Source organism: Pinus tabuliformis, chromosome 3_2, assembly GCF_031772625.1.
Source record: "Pinus tabuliformis cultivar Carrire ecotype Pingquan chromosome 3_2, CPIR1, whole genome shotgun sequence".
Lineage (NCBI taxonomy): Eukaryota > Viridiplantae > Streptophyta > Pinopsida > Pinales > Pinaceae > Pinus > Pinus tabuliformis.
The window spans coordinates 79352803-79378756 of NC_142302.1; the positions used below are offsets into that span (position 1 = coordinate 79352803).

The window sequence follows — 25954 nt, forward strand, 5'->3', positions numbered from 1 at the left end:
GCATGTGGATGGACATTCTCATGGTTTGGGCGTGACAGTTGGATTAGCTACCCAACTAGTTCAAACATGGGGGCATGCAGTGTGCAGAGATGTGTTAGCATTTGTTGGAGTATCATGGCAGCAGTTCACATGAGGACGACACATGATGAGGTCGATACGATATGTTGTAGGAAGCATGTAGCTTGAGATGGAGGGGCCAACCTTCCACGATGGGGAGCAGCGTGTGGAAATTGTGACAGGATGGTTGATGATCATGGATTGAGATGATTCTCCGGTGTATGACATACCGATGGGGTGTATGCCTTGGTATGGTGATCTTGGTGACAGGTGGTTGCCGGGATGAGATATTGTCGAGGACAACAATGACTTCAAGTGGAGGAGGATGTATGGACTTCCGGTCCGGGTCACCTTCACCGTGCGAAGGACGGGCGAGGAGCTCGTGCGAAATGCGAATTGAACGAGCCAAGGGCGAGTTTATACAATGTTGGGCGAGTTGAGAGGGCGGTCCCACAAGTTGGGCGGGCCGACCCTCCACTCGGGCAAAGGTAACATGTTGAACGAGTTGGCTTAGGCGTTGGGCGTGGGTCGGCCTGGTGACATAACCCGCCACCCGCTCGTATATATTAGTGGACGGTTTGTGGAGGCAAATCATCATTCGATCAACACGAGTTCGATCAAGGAGTTCTGTAGTGCGTGGATGAGCCTGCACGATGGGCGGAACTTGGGTGAAGAACTCGTGTAGAAAAGTCGGGTGAAAAACTCGGGCGAGAAACTCGGTGAAAAACTCGTGCAGAAAACTCGGGCGAGGTCGTCGGGCAGAACTCGGGCGAAAAACTCGTGCAGAAAACTCGGGCGAGGTCGTCGGGCAGAACTCGGGCGAGATCGTTCAGGCAGGACTCGGGCGAGTTCGTTCAGGCAGAACTCGGGCGAGGTTGTTCAGGCAGAACTCGGGCAAGGTCGTCGGGCAGGGAACTCGGGCGAGGTCGTTCGGGGGAATCAGGTGAGGTCGTTCGGGCGAGCCGGGTGAGGTCGTCGGGCGAGCCGGGTGAGGTCGTCGGGCGAGCCGGGTGAGGTCGTGTGGCGACTCGGGTGAGGTCGTTCGGGCAAACTGGGTGAAGTCGTGTGGCGACCCGGGTGAAGTCGTGTGGCGACTCGGGTGAAGTTGTTCGGGTGAATGAGTTTGGGTAAACGGGTGGACGGGCGACCGGGTGAGGGCGTGCCGTGCACGACGAAATGAAGAATCGTGTGGACGAGCGACATGGGTAGGGCGCGCCGTGCACGACGAAACGGTGAAGTGTTGAGGTTGTGAACGGAGGTGTGACTCGTGCGCAGGCACCCGTGTGTGGCTACTTGGTTACGACGAGGCGTGCCTAAATTGGGCAAACAACACGATCGTGTGATGAGGTGAATGAAGGGTTGGTGAGTCGTGTGGCGACCGTGTGGAGGTGCCGACGAGCTGGGCAACCGAGTTTGCCGAGGTTGGAAATTTGGCTAAGTGTAAATTTGGGGTTTCCCAAGATTTAACTTGTACTTATAAAAGAAGATTATATATATTGATTTGGGTAGACTCATATTGCAGGGAATTGCCACTCCCTTTATACTGTTGTGCATTTCTATTGTATAATGTTGTTTATGTGAATGTTATGGGCTTTCACTGTATAAAGGACAAAGATAATACTTGGTAATGAAAAATAAACTAAGTATGGAATGTTAGGTGTAGTCTACAATCGTAAGTATTGGTGAAAAGAAAACGGTTGGTAGTGCGGCACCTCCCTATAATGCGGTTGGAAGAGTACCGCCAGTGTAGGGGTGTGACACTGGAGGTTAGTGACTGCGCAGTTCTAGGCAGCAAGGTCACATCAATGAGGGCTGAGATTGTGCAGTGCGTAGCTCAGTCAGGGCCCGGTGAATCTAAGTTGCCCGGTCGGGAAGATTTTCCGAAAATGGCTAAGTGCGAGAGGGAGATGGACTTGTGATGAACTTGAACTATGATCACACACTTAACATATTTTGACGACACGACAACATAGATCATCGGAACAAACAAACAAAGCATTCCCCTCTGTGTGACTGTCTCATGACAAGATGCGACAAGTGCGACACTTAAGATAGACTTTGGGATGACTGTGACGACACTTATGCGACAACGTTCAAGACTTTGTGTATGAGTGCGACAAATGTTTACATGGTTAGGACAACTCATTTACACAAAGGCCGACCTTCTAAACCACTAGAAGAGGCTCACAAACATTACATAACAATCAAACATGCCCCAAGGCGACAGTTAATCCAACAAGCAAAAGGGGTCGAAGAACTTCAAGAAAGCTCTTGGAATGAGCTTGAGTGTTTGCAACAATCAAGGAAAATACCAAGGAAGGTTATGAAATTTGAGTGCAAGCCGAAATTTTGGAGTGTGTTGTAGCAACTACAACATAATATTGGTGATTAAATTTAAAATTAAACAATTTAGATTGATTAAGGATAAGTTAAGTGATTTTCCAACATCTATACATGATTACCAGTTGAAGCAAGGTGACTTACTAATTTTGGAAAGTCATGGTTGCATTGATAAACATGAGACTTTCTAAATATAGAAAGTCACTCTAGAATAGTCAAAAATGAAATTTTATTCAAGGAAATTCATCCCTTCGCTGCCAATTTTCAACACTCCCTCTCAGCCAGGGAAGAATTTCTTTCTGACACAAGGATCTCTGTAATCTCTACTTTGGAACAATAATGTTACAATCTAATAAAGAAGAATCATCATAGGGGAGATTCATCCATCACCTGATATTCACTTGGGGGTATTGGCACTTGCCAACATATGACAAGGATCTCACACAACCAAGTCTCATCTCTGCTTGGGGGGATAACCCACTTGACAAGGATTTCACACAACCAAGTCTCATCTCTGCTTTGGGGGATAACCCACTTGACAAGGATTTCTCACAACCAAGTCTCATCTCTGCTTGGGGGGATAACCCACTTGACAAGGATCTTGCACAACCAAGTCACATCTTTGCTTGGGGGAATAACCCACTAGACAAGGATCACACACAACCAAGTCACATCTTTGCTTGGGGGGGTAACCCACTTGTTAAGGATCTCGCACAACCAAGTCTCATCATCCATGACCACCCTCTCTAGGAAGGGTCACATCCGTCAGTCCAAGCTGTTCTCTGAAAACCAAGAACTTCCCTTTTGGCAAAGGCTTGGTAAGAATGCTGGCGATTTGGTCATCAGTCGCTCTATGATGGAGTCTTACTGCTCCTCTTACACCATATCTTGGATATAGTGATATTTGATCTCAATATGCTTCGAATTGTCATGGAACACACGATTTTCTGCACGTCGAATCCCACTCTTATTATCACAATAAATTATTGTTGTGTCCAAAACATGCTCAAACAACTCTTTAAAGAGTTTCCTCAGCAATACTGCCTCGCAACTAGCCATGCTAGCAACAATGTACCCAGCTTCAGCGGTGCTGAGGGCTACAGACTTTTGCTTCTAGCTTATCTAAGATATCATGGCAGATCCTAAGCTAAAGCAACACCCATATGTGCTTTTTTTGTCAGTAGAGTTACCAGCCCAATCAACATCAGAGTACCCAAGTAGTCTTACATCTTCGACAATATATTTCAATCCAAGATTGATGGTCCCATGCAGGTATCTCAGCACATGCTTTGCAGCAATCTAGTGTGCATGAGATGGTTTAATCATATATTGGCTCAGAGTATTGACCGCAAAACATATGTCCAGTCTAGTGTTCACTAAGAACATTAGTGCCCCAATCAGTTGTCGATACTTAGAAGGATTTGCCAAATTAGGACTTGCAACTTCACCACACAACTTCTTGAATTTCATCTCCATTGGAGTATTCATGGATTTACATTTTGTCATACCAAATCTTTCTAGCAACTTGACAACATATTTTCCTTGAGAAAGGAAAATCTCACTAGGTTTTTGCCATACTTTAAGACCCAGAAGTAGTGCATCAAATGAAGATCTTTCATTTCAAATTCAGAAGCTAAATCCCTCTTACACTGGAGGATAAGAGGTTCATCACTAGTTAGAAATAAATCATCAACATATAATACCAAAATCAAAGGCATACCTTGGACTGTCTTGAAGTAAAGATTTGGATCAACATTACTTCTAGTAAAACCAAGCTTCATCAAGAAGCTATCAATGCGGACATACCAAGCTCTTGGAGCTTGCTTTAAACCGTAGAGGGCTTTCTTCAGTCTACACATATGATTTTTTTGGTCATGTACTTCATAGCCTTGTGGTTGTTCCACAAATACTTCCTCCTTAAGGAAGCCATCCAGAGAACAATCTTCACATCCATTTGGTGAAGGGACCCTCCTTGGCTAGTAGCTAGAGCCATAATAGATCAAATGGTTGTATAATAAACAACAAGTGCAAAGATTTCATCATAGTCTATTCCCTCTTTCCGAGAGAACCCTTTGGCCACAAATCTAGCTTTATTTTTTTCAATACTACCATTAGCACCATGTTTAATTTTATATACTGATTTAGAATGCACAACAGATTTACCTTGGGGTCTTGGAACCACTAACCATACATCATTATGAATGATGGACTCATATTCTTCAGCGATTGCATCTTTCCACACTTGAGCCTTCACAGCTTCTTCAAAAGTGCATGGTTAAGCTTGAATAGTGTTGCTCATGGATTTCTTGCTTTCTCTGAAGGTCCCTATGGGAGCAACATGTTTATCAACATCTTGAAGGGTGTCATGAAGCCATAAAGGTCTTGGTAATTTTAGATAACAATGGTATGTTATATGCTTTAGAGCAATTTACTTCAATTTTTCTTATTTGCCCAATATCAATTTCCAGATTACCAATCACATAAACATTGTAGTAAATGCAAATAGAACATAAACAATAAGCAGAAGACAAGCCAAGACAAGAGGACACAATATTTGGCGGATTCCAGGGAAAAACCCCAATGTGGGGAAAAACCTTTGATCAAATCTTCTTATTATTCTTCAAAAGTTTAGTAGAGAGAGTACATCATACGAAGTTTACTTGCCCAATCACTGTCAAAACAGTCCAGTCAAATAACAGTTAACATGATGCCCTAACCAGAAAGTCAACGTTGGTCAAACCAACAGAGAAAGTCTCCCAAATGAGCTCGGTCAAACTCAGTCAACTCGACCTCCAAAGACAGTCTGAATCAGCCCAAAACAATCCTGAAATATTCAGTCAAACTCAGTCAACACAGGTCAACGCTGCGGTCAACATAGGTCAAACTGCTGTAATTTTCTCGATTTTTGTGCCAAGAGATGTGGCCTCAAGAGATAAGATTTTCTTCCTGAAAAATGCAGTCAAAGGAGAATGTTTGACCCTTGGTGAACGTTGGTCAACATCCCTGCAATTTGCCCAAAATAGATCTGTGATTTTCTGCTTGTAATTTCAATCAACCCAAGTCAACGCATGAAGAAGAGAGTTGCTCCTGCTAGTTGTATGAACCAATGAGAAGAAGAGAGAGAAAGATGTGTTGATGGTGTGTCCAAATGAGGAAAAGGCCTCTTCTATTTATACACAACGTTGAGGGTGAAGAGACACATCTATTGGGCTTCATGAGCCTACATTTCACTGGAGCCGACCTTGACAATTTGTCCATAGAAGAAATAAATTCATAATTCCATTTCTGCTTGTCAGAATGAGATGACCTTTAGATCAATCTTGCACCTCTCGGAAAGAGAAATCCAATAAAAATATCATCTCCATCATATGAGCTGTCTAAGGTGGAGTTTGGTCCTAGTTGCCAATTTTAACAGGTCTCCTTTAGCAAGAGGATCACATGGAGGAGGATCCATGGAGGAGGAACCATGGGCTCCATGGGTTCATCAACAGGATCAATTTCAAGCTTAGGGTTTTGTTGTATCTCAAAAGCATCATATTAACTATCAACATTTGCAGGAGGAAGAGGAGTGTCTCTTGCCTTTCCAAGAGTTGCATCTTTCATCAAATGTTACATCCCTGCTAAACTCTATATTTCTTTGTCCAAGTACATATATTCTGTAAGCTTTAGAATTTTCATAATAACCAATAAACATGCCTTTCTTACCTAAATCTTCCAGCTTGTTCCTATTTTCTTTTGGAACGTGGAAGTAGACAGGGTAGCCCAACCTCGGGTTTTTCACCAGAGAAGACTTCTTCCAGAGTCTTGTTGTTTAGGGCACATTGAGGAGATCTATTTTGAACGTAGACAACTATGTTAGCAGCTTCTCCCCATGGAAACTTTGATAGTTTTTGATCGTGCAACATAGCTTTGACTGCTTCCATGATAGTTCTATTCTTTTTCTCAGCCACACCATTTTGTTCTGGGTTATACGGTACTGTGGTCTCTTTTTTGGTTCCAACTTCTTTGCAGAAGTCAATGAAATCGTTTGAAGTGAACTCTCCTCCATTGTCGGATCTAAATATTTTTATTTGTTTTCCAATTTGTTTTTTCTATCAAAACTTTGTAATCTTTAAACATGTTAAATGCTTGACTTTATTTTTCAAAAAATAGATCCATGTCTTGTGAGAAAAATCATCAACAAAGATTATATAATACAAGTAGCCACCAAGAGAATTTATTGGCATTGGTCCACATAAATCAGAATGTACAAGATGAAGTACCTGACTGGTTCTACTTTTGCTTGAAGGGAACGGTCCCTTTACTTGCTTCCCAATAGCACACCCTTGCCAAACTCTATCATGATTAGATCTAATCTTCGACATTCCAGATACCATCTTTCTCACATGAGGTAGTGCTTTATTATGCAAATGGGCGAAACTTTGGTGCCAAAGTTCACTTTGATGATTGTTGTCATGGATCAATGCATCGATAGGTATTCCATTGGCTTTATACATACCTTCACTTCTTGATCCCAGCGTGAAGGCATCTCTCATGTTGGATCTCATCAATCAAGAGAGAAATTTATGTTGAAATTTGGTACTGGAGGACAGGTGGTTCCCTTAGGCTTTGATCTTTGGCCTAGGGAAAAGTGTTCAAAAGAATTTAATTTTTCTCCTAAAGTAACTTTATAATTTTTATAAAGTTAAATCTAATTTAAAAGTGAATTTAAGTGATAAAGTTACTAAGTCTAATTTTAAAGTGACTTTTATAAAGTCAATGAAAAATTAGAAAGGAAAAGTGACTTTGGAAATAAATGACTAAGTGGGTCTTTATTAAAGTGGGGTGAATTAAAAAATAAAAAGTGAGATTTAAATGAGCATTTAATCTCAGCGTTAGATCTCAATCTATTTCAGCCATTGGATTTAGGGATCACCCAAAAGTCACTTAGATCACCCAAAAGTCACTTGGGGTTAGATTAAAGGAGGAAAATGAGGAAAAGGTCATTCATTCTTTCATGAGCAGATTGGAAGGAGAGTAAGAGAGAAAGAGAGATTTCTGAGCAGGGAGGAGAAGGAGACAGCATCTTGGCACACATTCCAAGGCAGCAGTTGAGCAGATTTGTACCGCTGATTCAACACACAGTGAAAGGCAGATTTTGGCACGATTTTCGAGGAGTGGTTTGCACAAAAATCGAGGAGCAGTTTGCTGGTTTTTTTGCACGCAAAACGAGGGCCGTACAATGCATTTATTGTAGGCTGTACAACGCATTTAATGCTGAAAGTGGGCACGAAAATCGAGGAGGCCGTACAACATTTATTGCTGTCCTGTTTGCTGTAATTTCCAGATTGCTGTGAGGCACGGGAAAAGAGATAAGTTGTAAATTTGCTTGCTGATTTTTTGCTGAATATTTCTCACTGTAAAAAGGCAATTTTCAGAAATAAAGAAGAGCTCTCGAACTGGTTTTCCCCTAGAGTTGTAGGGGGTTTTTCCAGGGTCAAGTTGACCAAAAATCTCAGTGTTTAAATGTGTTTTAATGGCTGTTTGTTATTGCTGATTTTTATTTCTGCAATTTCCAGCATTTTGTAAAATTTCCAGAATTTGTGTTTTCAGCAATATTTATTTTTTCAACTTGTTAAATGTATGGTTATGGGAAAGGGCATTTAACTACAAGGGAGAAATAAGGTGAAACTGAAAACCGGGGTGGGAAATGAGAAATTTCTACACTTTACCATTTATGAAAGCAACTTTCATTCCTTTACCTTCTAAAGTAGAAATAGGAATAAGATTCTTTTTTAGATTAGGTACATACAAAACTTCTTGAAGAGATAGGGTTTTACCATGATCCAGATGGAAGGAAATAGAACCAGATCCCTTTATAGGATATGTAAGTTGTCTCCAAGAATGTTTTTCAAATTGGTCTTCCTCTCAACCAGAGTAGAGAGCACTTCTTTGTAGCTAGTAAAGTTCCCTGAGGCACCACTATCAACCAACTAGCTGTCACAAGAATCCGCAGGAGAGGAACTAGAAAGAGCAAAAACAAGAAAGTATTCTGATTGTGTTTTAGCTGCATTGTTATCATACCTTGGGTTCCTTGAAGAATGAATGCTCTCTTTACAGGTAGAAGGAATTTTTCATCTTCTGTAATTAGATATGTTGGAATGATTGTTGAAGTTGGATCTTGGTGCTCTTCGCTTTTCTGAACAATCACGGGCGTAGTGGCCATTCTTATGGTAGTTGTAGCATTGTACTTTTGATAAGTCTTTGTTCTATCTAGAGGAACTGTTGGGAGTTGGCTTTTTCAAATAGCGATGGCCTCTTTTTCCTTTCTTCTTCTTGCCTTGGACAACAAAGACAATAGGTTCTCCCTCATGCTTGGGAATTCTCCCTTTGGAAATCATTCTGGTCTCTTCTTGATTGCATTTTCCCAGGAGCTCATCAAATGTAGGAAACTTGTCACTGTTATTGATGGTGGAAATAAAAGTTTCCCAAGAAGAAGGAAGACCTCCAAGCGTAATCAACGCCGACTCTTTATTAGAAACAACTTTACGAGAAGTTGACAACTGATCTTTGATTTTTGATATCCTCATGAAGTATGCTTGAATGGTCTCTCCTCTGTTCATCTTTAATATCTTTGAGCTGATTCTTAAGGGCAAGAATTTGCCTCAAGTTGTTCACTTGATACATTCCAATCAATTGGTCATACATTTATTTGACTTTCTTCGAGTTGGAGACATAAGTGATGAGGTGGTCTCCAAGAGAATCAAAGATAATCTTTTAGCCTTGACTTCTCCTTTCTTGTATCTGGCCTTGATAACAGCATTGGAGTTTTCAACTGGTTTTGCTACCTCTCCTTCAACATACACCAAAACATCATGTTCCTCAAGAGTAATATCCAATTTGGCCTTCCAAGGGAAGAAGTTTGAAGCACCAACCAATTTCTCTTCATTCTTAAAGTAAGAAGAAGACATCTTGATTTGCTCAAAATTTCAGCTACAAATAGAAAGGGACATCAAGAGATATTTCAACATTAAATAAGATATTTCTGCAGCAAAAAAGAAGAGATATTTCAATAGAAAATGAGCAGCAAGTAGAAGGAGCAACAAGTGACATTTTAGCAGAAAATGGGATGCAAATAGAGTGGACAACACTTGATATTTCAGCAGAAAATGGATTGTAAATAGAATGGACAACAAAATATATTTTAGCGGAAAATGGACTGCAAATAGAGTGGTTAGCAAGAAATATTTTAGCAGAAAATGGGCTGGAACAACACTTGTCTTCACCAAAGCTTTGATACCATCTTGAAATTCTGAAGTTCTATGCTGTAAAAATTACTTGATCTAATAAATTCTTTAATCTGCAATATTAGTTAAGCAATTGTAGGTTGAACATAACCCATATACACAATAGAAGACAACCAAAAACTCAATAAGGCATAGTGAGTTTAGGTCCAATGACCAGGGCAAAACCCACAATGGGAAAACCCAACCAGATTCTTCTTCTATTAGAATTCAAATGTTTAACAAAGATACAAAATACAATGAAAAAAAAGAAGTTCACCCAAATCTGAAGGTCTCTGATAGCAGTAGCTAATGCAAACATTGAATTACTTTGGTTCACCAACTTCTGCTCTTACTCTTTAAGACTCTCTCTCTCTCTCTCTCTCTCTCTCTCAATTGTTCTCTATTCTCTCTTTCTCAAGTTCAAACTCTCCTTTCACAATGCACAAGTGAGTGGAAGAGAGGATGAGAGGCACAAATATATAGGAAGAGCAAGGAGGTCGAATTCATGAAGGAGTAACTCCCATGCCTTGAAAAGAAGTTACATATGCCAAAATAGGAGTGTAACTTATGTCATAGAGGAGTTATGCTTGCTTTAGTAACTCATGCCATCAAGAGGGAGTATGCATGCCTTAGTGACTTGTGCCAAAAAGAAGGAGAACCCATGCCTCAGTAATTCGAGCCATTAAGGAAAAGTGTAACATATGCATTAAAGAGGTGTAAGAGGAATCTTTTTATGATGAGTCATTAAAGTGTGCAAGAGAGTGTAAGAGGTGCATAAGAGCATTAAAGAGAGAGATGAATGAATCCTTTAAGAGAGAGAGAGAGTAATGTATCATTGAATGAGATAGTTCGATTTGCCATCAAAGGAAGAAATGTAAAGTGGCATAATTGAGTGCCAAGTAGGAGAGGTGACATGTAATTCCTGTTTAGATAATATTATAGTATCATAAGTGTAATAACAATATTAATAATATTGATGATTAAATTTAAAATTAAACAATTTAGATTGATTAAGGATAAGTTAAGTGATTTTCCATCATCTATACATGATTACCAATTGAAGCAAGGTGACTTACTAATTTTGTAAAGTCATGGTTGCAATGATAGACATGATTTTCTATATTTAGAAAATCACTCTAGCATAGTCAGAAATGAAATTTTATTCAAGGAAATTCATCCCTTAGTTGTCAATTTTCAACAAAAGGATGAAAATGAAAGATAAAGGAGAATTTCACTTTTACTTTAAGAATTTAACATTACCATGAATTGCATATCAATAGTAGGGCCATAAGCTTGAATATTAGGCTTCCCCTCACAAACACTCTTGAAACCCAAAAAGGGAGCTTCTGGGAGTCCCCCATCCAAAGGGGTGCTTCTGGGTGTCCCCCTTTTGAGGGGGTGCACCCAAAAGCACCCCTTTTGGGGAGATGCATGCCCCCACACTGGGGAAACGTTCCCCCCTACGTCTCTCTGCATTTGCCCAAAAGGGGGACGTGCGTCCCCCCATTCCAGGTGCGTGGGAAGCGTGGGGTGTGTGCACCCCACCCTGGGGGATGTGTTCTCGTGGAACATTGATCAAAGTGACATACACTCTGCTTCCACTGCATTCATTTGGCATTTTTGCTGCACCAAAATCCCCATTACGATTTCAATTTGAGAGACTACTCTAATGTCCTGTTCCTGGCTTTTCTTTGTTACTGATTTAAGCAGGCTTCAATTTCCTTTGATTTTGCCCTTATGCCTTCTCAAAGTTTGTCGAGTCTCTTGAAGTTCTTGATAGTCCATTAACAAAAAGCAAAGATCCAAACCACACTGCTGAGCGCAATCCAAAAGAGTAAAACTGTCAGAGCAGCAAGGTGATTCCAATATTCGCTCTCCCTGGGATTGGTACAACGTCCCTCTTTCATGTTTAAATGGTTGAATTTTCTTTTGTATAACTACTTAATGATATTGAAAGAATGCTATGTGGAATTGATGCTAACCTAAGTCACCTGACACAGGGATTCAGGACACGTAGGATTCAAGATTCGTGGTGTCAGATTCGGACACGCTGACCCCCCAGAACAGGACATGTTAGGACACGTTATATATTATTTTATTAAAAATATATATATATATATATATATATATATATATTTATATATTTAAAAATATATTAAAAATTAGATATTATCATATTTCTTACACAAATTTTAATTAATGATACAAATTTATTGATTTCAAACATAGATCTTCATCTATAGCTATTAGCATGCATAGTACATACAAAATTCAAATAAATGTCAGTGGTACTGGTCACATAAATGATAAATCTATTAAAAATTTAAATCATGATTCATAATTCATAACTGAAAGACAACTTACAACTACAAGATAGTAAGATAAACACACTGACAACTGTAGTTTTCTCATTAAGTCATCAAATCAAAATGTGTTACATAGGTAGTGTTGGTGCAATGCCAATGGCAAATAGAAATAGAAAATATAAAACAACTACAGGTATACAAGCTTCAAGGCATCAATCAACATCAGAATCAGCATCACTGTCCCCATCATCATGGTCCCCACTGCTCTCCTCTACATCCTCCTACTCCGCTGTATCCATAGTTGCCTCTGCATCTGCTGGTATGGAGGTTGACCTCTCTAAGTCATCAAATCTAACAGGCTCTAGCACTGGATCATTGAGATCCATGTTGGCCAATGCCAACTCAACAGTGGTGTCCAGACCCATATCATCAGGAACAGTGTTACTTGGGAGCGGGAGCGAAAACGGGAGCGGGAGCGACATATTCAGAAGCTCTTGGTTTGGTGCTCTTGATTAAATACGAGTTCCATACCCTAATACATGACAAAATTCAATGGAAACATTGTAATCCTCCAATCCTAAAATCCTGAAAAACTGATAAGTCTGCTGGATTTTGAATGAAATCTAAAATTCTACTTTCTCCATATGAAGTCCAATGAGGCTGGAACCACTCTCAAACATCCTGAGTCATTTCATGGTAATGTTAAAAATTTAAGTAAAAGTGACAATGAATGTCACTTTTACTTTAAGAATTTAACATTACCATGAATAGCATATCAATACTAGGGCCTAGACTTGATCATGAAGCTGCCAAAATGCTTTACTCCTTGCTCCAACAGCACAAATCACTTGCCAAATGACAATTTTAATGAGCAAACACGCCCTTTTCATTCCCGCGCTGAGCTTAGCGAGTCCTGGAAACCGGACACGTGTCCTAAAATCGCGACAGGCTTCGAAAATCGCGACACGCCCTCGGACACGACGTGTCCTGTGATTTGGACACGAATCCGGACCGAATCGTGTCGGATTCGCTGGATTCGGGATTCGCATGAGGTTTAGGACGAATCCGGTGACTTAGATGCTAACTAATCATTGGAAGTAGTTACCTGTTGAAGAAAATTGATTCTAACTTGTTTGCCCTAGAAATTTCAACAAATATATTGTTTTGTCCAATTTTTGATAGTGATGTATTTCATGCCAAATTAGAAAACAAATGGAAAAATAATTTACAATTTTGGGAAACTTGCAGGAATGGTACATGCTAAGAATGGTTGTGCTGGATGAACAATGTAGTAGTGAATAGAAACCAAATATGTTAAGAAAATATGATTGGCTTGAAAAGGGATGGAGTAAAGTAGCAGACAATATATAACGAAATTGAGTGAGAATAGAAGGGTTCGTAGTGAAACACAACTAAACAAGCAAAGGAAGCCTTACATTGAGACTTTATACAATCAAAGATTTGCTCCAATATCATGTGAAATGATGTAAATAGATCAATGAATGCTTGGACACTGCGAGACTCAGACTCAAATAAATTATTTTCTAATTGATTTTGAATGATGAAATGGTGGATGATGACAATCATAACAAGGTTACTACAGAATCCAGATATTCCTGACTGGCATACCTTTTACATTACTTTGTGCGCATGCTTTTTTGTTACCAGAACTGCTTCCTGCCCACTAATTATATTTTGCAACTTATTAATTATCCTTGACCTAATTGGTTAACATGATTCAAAGTTTTTTATCTAGAAGGGATTCTTACAAATTTGTAACATAGGGAAAGAAATCATCTGTTGATGAAAATGTTAAAAACCTACCATCAAGCACAAGCCCTGATATTTTCACTTGAAAATTACAAATCTGAAGCTCACTGAGAGCATATTTAACACCTACCTTGTCATGTTGAGGGGATTGTATGATTTGATAATTGGATTGAGTGCCATGGTGGTGAGTGAAGTGTGGTAGTTTTGGATGTAAATGAACTCAACAAAGGGAGTTTAGGTTCGGACAACCATTCTTGATGGGGTGTGCACTGGGGACAAAGTGAATTTTTTCTTCTTACATTCTTTGATTGCGTAGTGGATATGCTTCAACTTTGTTGCAGAAATGTGCCTTGTCTGGGAGGTGCTTATGAGTCATGGGAGGTTATTGATTCTAATTCTTCTGGCAGAATCCTTGAGATTATTATTAGAACTTATTTTCTTACTTCGACATAAGCACTGACTCTTGAATATTATATTGAGCTACGTGCTTCAATTTTTGAAGAAGCGGAAGTCTTGAAACAATGATAAAGAGCTGATCATTCAATGCAGACCATTTTTGCGAAAATTTATCCAATTAAAGGGAGGCCTTGACAATATGTAACTAGTCTTCTATCTTTCCCTCTGGAAGTGGCCGAATTTCAAAGAATGGTGGACTTGTTTTGAAACTCCTGAGTTGCAGTCCATTGGCATTCATATTTTTAATCGGTGTCAAACTCTTTAACCATCATATTGTCTCAATATATTATTGGAAACTTGCATTTTGTTGGATCGGGATTCGGGAATCTTAAATTTGGAAAATCTGCTCCAAATGCCCCCATGCTTATTCTGTTTATATCATCTTTTATTTCATGTGAATATTTTGTTTTAAATTTAGGTGAGAAGTTATGAATAGGTGTTGTCTTCCACCCTATGGATTTTACTGATGACTTGTTCAAACTTCAAACTGACTGTTGTCGGAAGAAGACCATGGGATGTTGTCAGATGGTTGTTGGAATAGAAGAGTACGATGTATGATTTATGGAGACTTACATGTCAAGGCTGAAGCTATAAGGATAATTGACTGTATTACGAATAGCATAGATGTTATCTTCCTTGACCAAAGACAATCAATGGTTATTATCATATCTTGTTTTCATCAATAGGCCTTACTGAAGTAACAAGGCTCCATACTTGCTTAAATGGAAGGATGCGGTGCAATTGTGATGCTTTGCTGGAAATCAGATGATGGATAGTAGCCGTAAAAGGGAGAAATTGCACAACCTATTGCAGATCAAACACCTTGCCACCATGTGGGCAATTTTTTTGCCTTGTCAGCAAGCAATCCTTCTGAGAATTGAGTTATAGCCTCTTGGAAAACTGTTGGGCAACTGTCTTGCCTGTTTTGATTGTCTAAATACTAAATAGTATTCAGTTGTTTGCTTCTAAGTAATGACAATATAGCTTTTATTTCTGTGTTTTTATTTGCATTAGAAATTCCAAAGTCCAGATTAGACGAGCCAACAGATATTTGGTTGCAGACAGACAAAGCTTTCATAATTGAATTGCCTTTAACTAAGACTATGTTCTTATGATATATACAGATAGAGATGGGCTTGTCTCACCTTGATTTATACATTTTCATTTTTTTTTTTGTAAATCTGAAATCATGGTTCCTTCTAATTTTGCAGCAATTGACACCAGTCACGTACTATCCTACTCATAATAGAACAGCACCCCCGGCACACCAAGGTGAGAATTTTAAAGAGTTCATGATTCAGAAGATTTGGTATTGCATCTTTTCATTCATAGATCTGCACTATCCTCTCTACTTTTTTGACGATGCTTTGTTATGTTGTCTTCTGTATGTCCAGGTCATCATGGTTTTGTTTTACATATAAATATTTTATAAATTTGTTTACTTTTTCTTTTTTAAGTTCGGCTGGTGAGACATGTCCAGGGGGATTGAACTTCCAATCACTTGGATACACAAGGGCTTGCCAACATGTTTTTTTGCCAATTGTGCTACCAGCCGTGGACATAAATTTGTTTACTTACTTTTTGTTTGTTTGTGTTATATGTTGCTTTCTTCTAGGTGCCTATTCTGTACTTGAATCCTTATAAAAGGATTAAAAATACTGGACAATAAAAATGTCCAGAATGTTTATCTAAGCATATGATGTCATCTACCACATGTTTATAAGAACATGAACACCGAAAAATTGATCAAACTAGTAATTCAGAAGTGACTATTGCTAACATGTACAGTATAAAAAATGATTGATCAGCTGTCCATATGGTTTACACACATGCTTACCATGTCGTCATTTGATCAGTTGGTCGGCAGGAAACTGCCACATTATCTTGGACATCTCACCAGTCAAATAATCTCTTTTCATATAAACATCATGGATTTCCTGCTCATCATACAGAATGTCTTAGTACACTTAAAATCCGTAAGTGCATCAAGCAGGCATTGTTCTGTTTTATTCCTACGCTTAGAGATCTATAAGTACATCAAGTTGGTGTTGTTCTGTTTTATTCCTACGCTTAGAGATCTATAAGTACATCAAGCTGGTGTTGTTCTGTTTTATTCCCCTTGCGTTTCACCGAGTTTCCCCAGAAGGGGGATGTGGGGAAATGTTTCTCCAGGCATCCCCCCATCCCGGGAATGTGGAAAATGTGGGGATCATACCCCCACCTTGGGGGATGCATCCCCGTGGAACACTGCGAAATTCCTATAAAGTATATGGTGTCATATCCCTAAGGATGGATGAGACAGAAGACCAAGATCGACTGATTCAATAGCAAGGAAAGAAGAGACCGGACAATAACATGACTCAAGACACCTCTTGTAGCCTTTTCAACACTACCCATGCCTAATGGACTCAATGGTGGATTGAGAGTCGAGACATTGGAATACAAAGAACAATAATCTCATCTAGGATTGACTATAGATGATGTTGGAGAAAAAGGAGTAGTAGTCATGTAATAACATTTTTGATGATCTTGACTTTGGGCAACATTAGTACATTACTAGCTGAAAATGAAAAGAAAGCAAGGGAAAACAGACCTATGGGTACTCCAAAATCAACAGGGCACCCAACTACGACAACTGATGAAAATGAATGAATGCAAGGCTGGAATAACACAGAAGATGGCAAATAACAATTTGTAAATAAGGACAAGTAGTTGAAAATTAAAAAAGTGAAAGTAAATAAGAAAAGTGACTCTAACTACCCTATAGAAAATTCCAAAAACTCATTTTTTTTAATACGAACCTTAAAATTGTCATTAGAAGTACAACTTTTGTCGTTGCTCATTACAAATAACTTCTCTCTCTTCCCATCCAAGTTAAAGAGATGAAAAGTGTTGGTAGTTGCTGTTGCATCAATAAGGTACAATCTTAATCACAAACTCTCAAACTTGTTGTGGTCTCCAGATTTCTTATTCTTTTTGTCCCAAAACAAGATCAAGTCCCTTACTCGTAAAGATTGGTATCTAACTCTATGATAAAAACTTCTTCACTTGACTCTACTCTGATAATCTACAAAATGATTATAGGTAACTTGATGGCCCTCATCAAGTTGTGCAAGTTGGTGAGTATGAGCCTAAAGGGCTTCCTGGTTGGTCATGATCTATCAATTCACAATATTAGGATGATTGGCAAGACCACATCTTAGCCATAGGCTAGCTCAAATGGACTCTTACTTGTTGCACACTTCTTGGTGATACAATTAGCCCATAATGCAAATTTGAGGCAACCGTTTGAAGCTCTTTCATTAACTCCAACTGTATTTTTGATGATGTAGATGAGGTTCTTGTTACTGGATTGTGCTAGACTATTCCTTTGAGGATAGTAATTCATTGAATGAGCCAAAATAATGTTTTACTGAGAACAAGGTCATCAACTTTGCTAAGTACTAGCATTGTTAGTAGTGATCAATGTGGAAAAAGTCGAAGTCGGGATTAAATCGGCAAGGGTCCAGAAATTGAGAAATTCATTAAAGTTGAGATTAATTCGGCAAGGGTATAGAAATTGAAAAAGTCATTAAAGTTGGGAGGTTTTTGAAAAAGTCGGCAAAATTAAAAAAATACAAAAATATTCATATTTTTATTTGTATTTGTATTTTTTATTTTATTATTATTATTATTATTTTTTTTTATATAAGTTAAATAAACTACATCACTCACGATTCTATGGAAAAACTCCTAATTTTATCGATAAAATTCCGATTTTTTCAAAAAAAAATAATAAGTCATTAAAGAAACTCTACCTCACTCACGATTTTTTGGAAAAACTCTCGATTTAATCCCGACTTTTTCGATTGGGAAAAAATTGCCAAAAGGTCGGCCGATAAAATCGGCTAGTCCAAAATATCGGGCTTTGCTGATTTTATCGTGACTTTTTCCACACTGGTAGTTATATTACTAGGTACTTCAAACCATGTGATGATGTTATCCTCAACGAATTTGACTATAGCTACATTCAAAGAGGTCTTCCAAGGCACTGCCTACACCCATCTGGTAAAATAGTTTGTGGCTGTGAGTATTCAACTGGATCTATTGCTAGAATTCTAATGGAAATGATCAATAAAATCAAGCCCCCATTGCTAAAGTGGGGCCTATACTATGAGGGTATATAGAGATAGTGTTGGCAATCTCTGTTTTTCTTCAAAGCCCTAGTTAGGGTTGCATGCATGCACATATACATGAGTGTTTGCAAATAAGTTGGGCCAATAGTGTCCATCTCACATCATCTTATGTGTGGTGTTTCTAGTTGAAAAGTATTGCATGTAATTCTTGCAAAAGCTCATTAGACTCAGGTTGGTCAACACATTTGAGGATAACCAGATCTAAGTTTCTTCACTTAAGTCCTCCCTGCAACAAATAAAAGTTAGCCACATGAAGCTTTAGGGGCTGCTTCTGCATCTTGTCAAAGGTAGCACTAAGCAGGACATGATAAGTTTTACAAATAATAAAAATGTCAAAATGCCAATAATACTGTTCTAATGAAGTTATTGATGCATTTACCTCAGTGGTTGTGGATGCTCTGTGATAGCCCTTTCCACTATATCAGTGCTGCTCTTAACCATCAATTTTGCTAGTCGTTGGCCACAAATCAACTTAGTTGATCTCAACTCTAAGTAAAACTCCTGGATCTTGGTGATCCACCTACGCCTTATCTCATTGCACTCACTCTACAAGAGTGCTTTTAACCATCGGATGTGGTATGTAGGCCACAATCTTGGTGTTGTGGAAATAGTCTTAGAAGTACTTGAGTTGTTTCACCAAGGTGTAGGCTTGTTTTTCCATGGAGTAGGAAAACTCTGCCCCCTGCAATGCCTTGCTCATGAAAGCAACTAGCTGCTCACTTTCTTCTTGATTTTTCTTAAGTGAAACAACAAACATAGAAAAGTCATAAATAAAAGAAAAATACCTGAAAATCCTTAACATATTTAGGGCTACCCAAAACAAGAGCCTGACATAAACTTTGTTTAATATCTTCAAAGGCCTTCTTTGCTTCTTGACTCCATTTTATATCACGGTCGTTCTTCATCATCTTAGGTATAGGCTTCACAATCTTTGCAAAGTTAGGAATGAAATGCCTAACAAAGTTAATGCAACCAAAGAAAGATTAAAGAATGTGTTTAGTTTTGGGTAAACAGATTTCTTGGATACCATTCATTCTTTAGGGTTCAATCCTCTCTCATTTTTAGACAATGTTGTTAAATATTGTAGCCAAGATAGGTGTTCTAACCTCAATAGGTGTCATTGAGGCTAGGAACACAGAGGAATTAATTATCTCTAAGCCCATGTAATTTTTCCTAAGTTTCACCTCGGGAAAATATCTTAATTATGTCAATTAGTGTTTTTTTAAATATTTCCGGAGTCTAAACTTAGGGAAAGTGGTTAATTAATTGAAATTAGTTGGAATAAGATCGATTTACCTCTAGAAGCTTGTGGAAAGTTTTTAAGATGATCCTAGCCATCGATTGGATGAAGTGAATTTCTAATCATGGCCATTCATTTGTGAATGAGAGATTATACAAGGAATTTATGGGCAACTTTGGAGACACATCGAGTGGGTGATTTTAAGTGAGACAACAGGAGGTTTTCAACAATGATAATTGAGGGAAGATTTTACAGAGGTTTTTGCTATCAATTATTTTCCACAAGAGGCCGAGTTTTTCCAGTGAGGCCGCGAGCTTCAAGAGGAGGCAGAGTTACTCAATAAATTCGCAAGAGTCAAGGCCGAGTTTATTTCTAGAAGACATCGTGAGTCTTCCAGAGGCTAGAGCGAGTTTGCTAGTGGAGGTGTGAATTGCTAGGAGGGAAAATTGAGAGGCAGATAGAGTTTTTGGAGGGTAGTGTGAATCGTTGGGAGAAAGTGCGAATTGCCAGAAAGAGCTAGTACGAATTGCCAAAATGCTAGTGCGAGTTGATGGAGGCAATGCGAATTGCAAAAAGGGAAGCCATGGGGTTTTCCAAGTTGATTTGATTAGCAAAAGTGAAGATAAAATATTGTTGGAGCTTTGCCAGTGTCAGGCAAGCAGTTGTAATTTCTCAATAGCAGTTTTTGCTGAAGATAATAATATAAACCCTCAGAGCTGAAAACTGGTTTCCCCACATTGGGGTTTTTCTAGTGACATTTGTCCAAAAATACTTGTGTAAATTGTGTGATTGGTTTCTTGTGTATTTTCTTGCAATTTTATTTTTGTGAATGGTGCTGTTTATGTTAATATTCATTTTTTTTTTTCTCCGTAAAAGACTAGCTAAGCATTATATTATATGTACAAGAAAAATTTACAAACAGCAAGACATGCCTTCCAGGGCCTGCAGTAGCACCCTGGGAATCCTGACCATAGACCTAAAAGCTCCCTCGCAGGGGCAGCTTCGCCAAAACCATCCAGAACTTTCCATGACAACAAAAGCTCCCACACAGGGGCAGCACCGGACCGAATTCTCAAAACAGTAGCAGAAAATATCAGACTCCCTGAGGAGCAACATTGTATAGACCAGACACATGACTGCCCACGCAGGGGCTTACTGCTAAGATAGACTGACCCGTAGACCAGACAGATGTGAGCATGACAGAGTCACTAGTGTCAGCTATCAGCTTAGACCACCCAGAATTGAGACTTGACCAGAGACTCGACAGAATTAAACAAGGCAGAGATACAAGTATCAACTGCCAGCAAACATTACCAAATAACAAGAGCAAAATACCCGCGGCTGCGCTAGTCCTGGAGACGAGCTGAAGATGGAAGGAGGGCCGCGAGATGTGCATCCGCCTTTTCACCGAGGCTCTTGTCTTCGACCACGTATGCCCAACCATCACCCTCTGCTCGTCCTTCCCACATTTTCCTCCATATCTCTTCGTCGACGCCTGGAGGGGCTGGCCCCACTGGAGGAAAGAGGTCTTGCGAGCTTTTTTCCCCCATGCTTCCAGCTTCAGACGCTGGAGGCACCATAGCTGTGTCCTTTTCCTCAGCCGCTTGTTCTCCAGTATCAATTTCCTTGCCCGGGCCTTCCAATTGCTTCTCCAGCAAGCCCTGAGGGATGTCATCCCCATTGCCTTCCGGAATTTTGGTAAACAGGACTGATATGTGGGCATTAACGCCTGCGTTGTCCTCAGAGCTTTGCAGGGTGAATACCACAGAGCCAAAGGAAGGAAGCTCCGGTTTCCCTTCACTGGAACTCCCGACCTCCACGAAATGTCTAATGGGTAGCGGGGTTGCCCGGGCTCGCCTATGACAATAACAGCAGCAGCAGTGGTGATGCTCATCTGCTGCAGGGGTTCGTGAGGAGGACCCTCTCGATGGACCCCTTCTGCTGGGCTGTCGTTCTCGAATTTTAACCATGATGAATCTGATGCTTCCTCTGTATGCTTGAGTGTGAGCTTGAAATCGGTTGCAGAACCAATTCCTTTCCAAATCGCTCTCTGGTGCCCAACCCTCACCTTGAATTCCTCCCCTTGGTAGCAGACTATTCCATTTCCAGAACTGTCGCTGCAAATTTGCCAATTGCCTTCTCCTTCCAATCCAGCGACAAGGATGGCAATAGAGACAGGTTTCCAAGCCGCAGGGTGATGAAAACTTCCGCGGCCGAAGCCCTCTGTGCTTCCGCACCCACCAACTCTCCTCAGACCAGAATTCCTTGCCCGACCCATCAAGCTTGTAATATGCTGCTTCATTCCCTCGTCGCAGGCGCTCATTAACTTCGCCCTGCTCCTCCATCTACCTCGCCTCTCCGCCATTAATTGCATTAACAGTGTAAGGGGCTCATTTACCATATGACGGCCTTCTCCGGGTAGCCGTGGGGTTAACACGGGGCAGCCCATGCGTAGCATGTGGCTCGCCCGTCCTTTTCAATCCAACACCCGCATCCGGGGCTTCATTGTCCCTGTGGATGAGACTCTCACATTCCTGTTTGCGATGATTGCTGGGAATGATGTCCAGGTGTCCCTCAAGGAAGGGCTGGTCTGAGTCTACCCCTATATTAGCAAGAAGATCAGCTATCTTATTACCCTCTCTTTTAGTGTGATGAAAAGAGATGGCATTGTAGTTGCATATTTCCTCAGCCATGCAGCTGAGCCTGGCCTCGAGTCTCCAGCTATTGGCTATCTTCCTGGCGTGCGACCCATTCTGAATGCGAGTGGCCATGTTTATAAGAATTTGAGAGTCTCCTTCCACAATTAACGGTTGAAGATTATGTCGCCTTGCTGTAAGTAATCCCTGCCACATACCCTCCAGCTCTGCTGAGTTGTTGGTGTCCCAGCCTAAGTTGCCAAAGTAGATCTGTTGCAGGGTTCCTTGGTGATCCCTGATGATTCCTCCAAATCCTGCAGGACCAGGATTACCTTTAGATGCTCCATCAAAGTTGAGCTTGTATGAGTGTATAGGTGGAGCTTCCCAGCTTCCATTCTCCTTGCCTTTGCAATTTGCTGTCTGCTGTGTAGTTGGCTCTTGTGGCATTTGCAGTCCCCAGTTGTTTAGGATATTTTTCTCATTATCTGCAGTGGGGAGATCCTGTTGAGTCCAAGTCTTCAATAGCATGGTTTCTTGGATATTAGCGTGTATTCTGTTCCATATGTCCTCCTTATTCGAGCTGAGGTTTTTGAATATGCGCCTATTCCTTTCCTTCCATATATTCCATAGAAGAATACCTGGGATTATGTTCCACAGGTGGTTGAGCAACCCACTGTTGTAAGGGCTTTTCGGCCATTGTCGTATGGTGTCTATTATGCCTCCCACCTCTCTGCATCGCCTTTGACTTCTGAATTCTACCTTCTCCCACATCTGAGTAGCAAGCGGGCATGTACCCAGAAGATGCTGCAAGGTTTCTTCACTCTGAAAGCAGTTGTGGCATAACGAGGGTCCATGGAAGTTGCGTTTCTGCAGTTTGTCCCATGTAAGAATCTTTTTATGCCCCACCATCCAAAGAAAGTGAGTGATTTTGGGCCAGGTTTTGAAGCTCCATATTCTAGCCCAAAGAGGATCCGGAATGGTAGGGGCGTCTTCTAAAAGATTATAAGCTTCAGAAGTGGAGTAAGAACCTTTGGGAAGATAGCCCCATCTGAGAATGTCCTCATTGTTGTTGTACCTGATGCTCCTTTTTTTCAATTCGCTTTCAAGGGCTGCTGCTTCCTGGGTACTGTTGGTGTTGGATATTTGATTGCTTGGTAGCCATTTCCTGAAGCCCGTTCCCGATTCCGGACTCCAGAATTGATGAACTTTGGCTTGCTGCTGCTCCTGTCTGCCTGGGATAATGGCTGCCGGTAGAACATTTGAGAGTTTAGGTAGCTGGTTCCATGCATCGTTCCAAAATCTAGCACTATGACCATTTCTTATTTCCCAGAAGCTGTGTTTCTGTACCAGCTGGTGATGATGTTTGGCCGCATTCCAGATGAGTGAACCTGTGCTTGTGGGCGTGAATCTAATAAGCTCTGCTTGAGGCATGTTGTTGGTGTATTTGGCTATCCATATTTTGGCCCATAGCTTGTCCGGATTTGTCAGCCATTGCCACCAGATTTTGGCGGTCATGATGATGTTACTGTGCTCAGGATCTCGGAGACCAATACCGCCTTTGTGCTTGGGCTTGCAGGTGGTGTCCCATTTTACTAGCGCCCATTTGCGGTTGGTAGCGGAACTTCCCCAAAGAAAGTTGCGCTGCAGATTTCTCAGTCTTTTTAAAACCCATTTTGGAGCGGCTAGGATGGAAAACAGATAGAGGGGCATGGCTTGAAGGATGGATTTTAGGAGCACAGCCCTACTTGCCAGATTAAGGGAGCGGTGCGTCCATAGGTTAAGTTTGAATTCCAGTTTCTCAATGAGTCCTCGCCAAGCTGGTTGCCTTATGGCGGATGCAGTAAGAGGCGCACCCAGGTAAGTGGAGGGGAGAGAAGCGGTTTGAAAACCCAGTATGCGGGAGACAGCACGTTTTACAGAGGGCGGGGTGTGGAAGAAAAAAATGTGGGATTTGGTGTTATTGATCTGGGTTCCTGAGGCTCTAGAGAAATCGTTGAGCAAGGATTTCAGACAAGAGGCTTCCTGAGCAGAGGGATAGCCATAAAGCATGGTGTCATCCACAAATTGCTGATGGGAGGAGGCAAGGGAATTATGAATGGAGATTCCCCGAAGTTGATTGGATTGCAGAGCCTGCTTGATGTGCCGTCCTAAACCTTCCGCCATGATCACAAATAAGAAGGGGGATAAGGGATCCCCTTGCCTAATGCCCCTGGAGGGTTTGAAGGGACGAGAGGGCAGCCCATTGACAAGGATGGAGAAGTGGGAGGAGGAAATGAGGCTCATTATCCATCTTACCCAGGTGGCACTAAAGCCAAAGGCTCTCAGCATGTTCTGAATATAGGCCCAGCTGAGTTTGTCGAAAGCCTTGGAGAGGTCGAGCTTGAGTAACATGCCCGCTTGTTTGGAAAGCTTAAGCGAGTGAATGATCTCATGGGAGAGTATTATACCATCCATAATCTGCCTGCCCTCCACATAGCCAGACTGCTCCGGAGAGATGATCTGAGGAAGAAGGGGCTTGAGTCTGTTGGCTATGACTTTGGAAATGACTTTGTAAAGAACATTACAGAGAGCGATGGGCCTGAATTTGTCAGGGGTGGTGGAGTTCTCTTCTTTGGGAATGAGAGTGATGAAGGTGGAGTTAAGAGAGGGTAGCAGCCAGCGAAGGGCCCTAGATTCCTCTACTATTTGCCAAATCTCTACCTTAATCATATCCCAGAAAGCATGGAAAAAATTAGTGGTAAAGCCATCAGGGCCAGGAGCCTTACCTTCTTTAAGCTGCGCCATTGCTTCATCCACCTCTTGGCTGAGAATTGGGCTCATGAGCAAATCGTTTTGCTCATCTGTTATTATCCTGGGAATGTTGCTGGTGATTTTCTCAATAGCTGCCTTCCGATCCATTATCTGCTCTTGGTGAACCTGTTGGAAGTGATTGAGGAGGATTTCCTCTATTTTCTCATGCTCCTCCTCTTTCACTCCTTCCTGATTTTGGATGAAGGAGATCTTGTTGTGCATTCTTCGTTGCACTGTTGTGTTATGAAAGAATTTGGTGTTGCGTTCCCCTTCTCTGAGCCACCTGATCCGCGATTTCTGTCTCCAATAAATTTCTTCTTGCTTCCTTCTTTCTTCAAGCTGATTATAAATATGCTTTTCTTTTTCCAAGGTTGCCTCTGTGTGCCCCGAGTTGATGACTGTCTGGTGGAGTAGTTTGAGCTCCTGATTGAGTTGCTGTTGGGCTTCAAAAATATTCCCAAAGGTCTCCCTATTCCAGCGTTTGAGGTGGCCTTTTAGGTATCTTAATTTCTGTTGAAGTTGGAACATTTTGGTGCCTTCTGGAGGAACAAAGGAGGCCCAAATAGATTTGACGAAGTCCTTGAATGCCGGGTGTGTTAGCCAAAAACTTTCAAATCGAAATGGCTTCCTGGTGCTGTTCCCTGGTCGTTGCCATTGCAGGGCTATTGGCCAGTGATCCGACCCTGAGTGAGCCAGGATCTCCGCATTGAAATCCCCCCCAATGTGCACTGCGTTGTCCGAAATCAAAAATCGGTCCAGCTTGGAGGCAATCTGATGTTTCCCCTTTCTGTGATTGCTCCATGTGTAGGTTCCATTGCAGAAGGGCATGTCGATGAGTGAGGCGTTTAGGATGAAATCCTTGAAGTGTTCCACTTCAGGTTCCAATCTAGTTCTTCCTCCTGTTTTGTCCTCGATCTTG

General features: G+C 40.9%; 1 protein-coding gene across 8 annotated transcripts in view; it reads left to right on the forward strand.

Annotated features, from left to right (window-relative positions):
• Positions 1-25954, forward strand: part of LOC149179945 (DET1 complexing ubiquitin ligase) — a 104341-nt gene that overhangs the window by 27099 nt on the left and 51288 nt on the right. For all 8 annotated transcript variants that reach the window (XR_016256889.1, XR_016256888.1, XM_089415856.1 and 5 more), the window contains one exon: positions 15406-15466. Coding sequence is in view for 6 of the 8 variants with exons in the window: in XM_089415856.1 (XP_089271982.1) it covers positions 15406-15466 (61 nt within the window). In the remaining 2 variants the exon portion in view is untranslated. The remainder of the gene's footprint in view (positions 1-15405; positions 15467-25954) is intronic.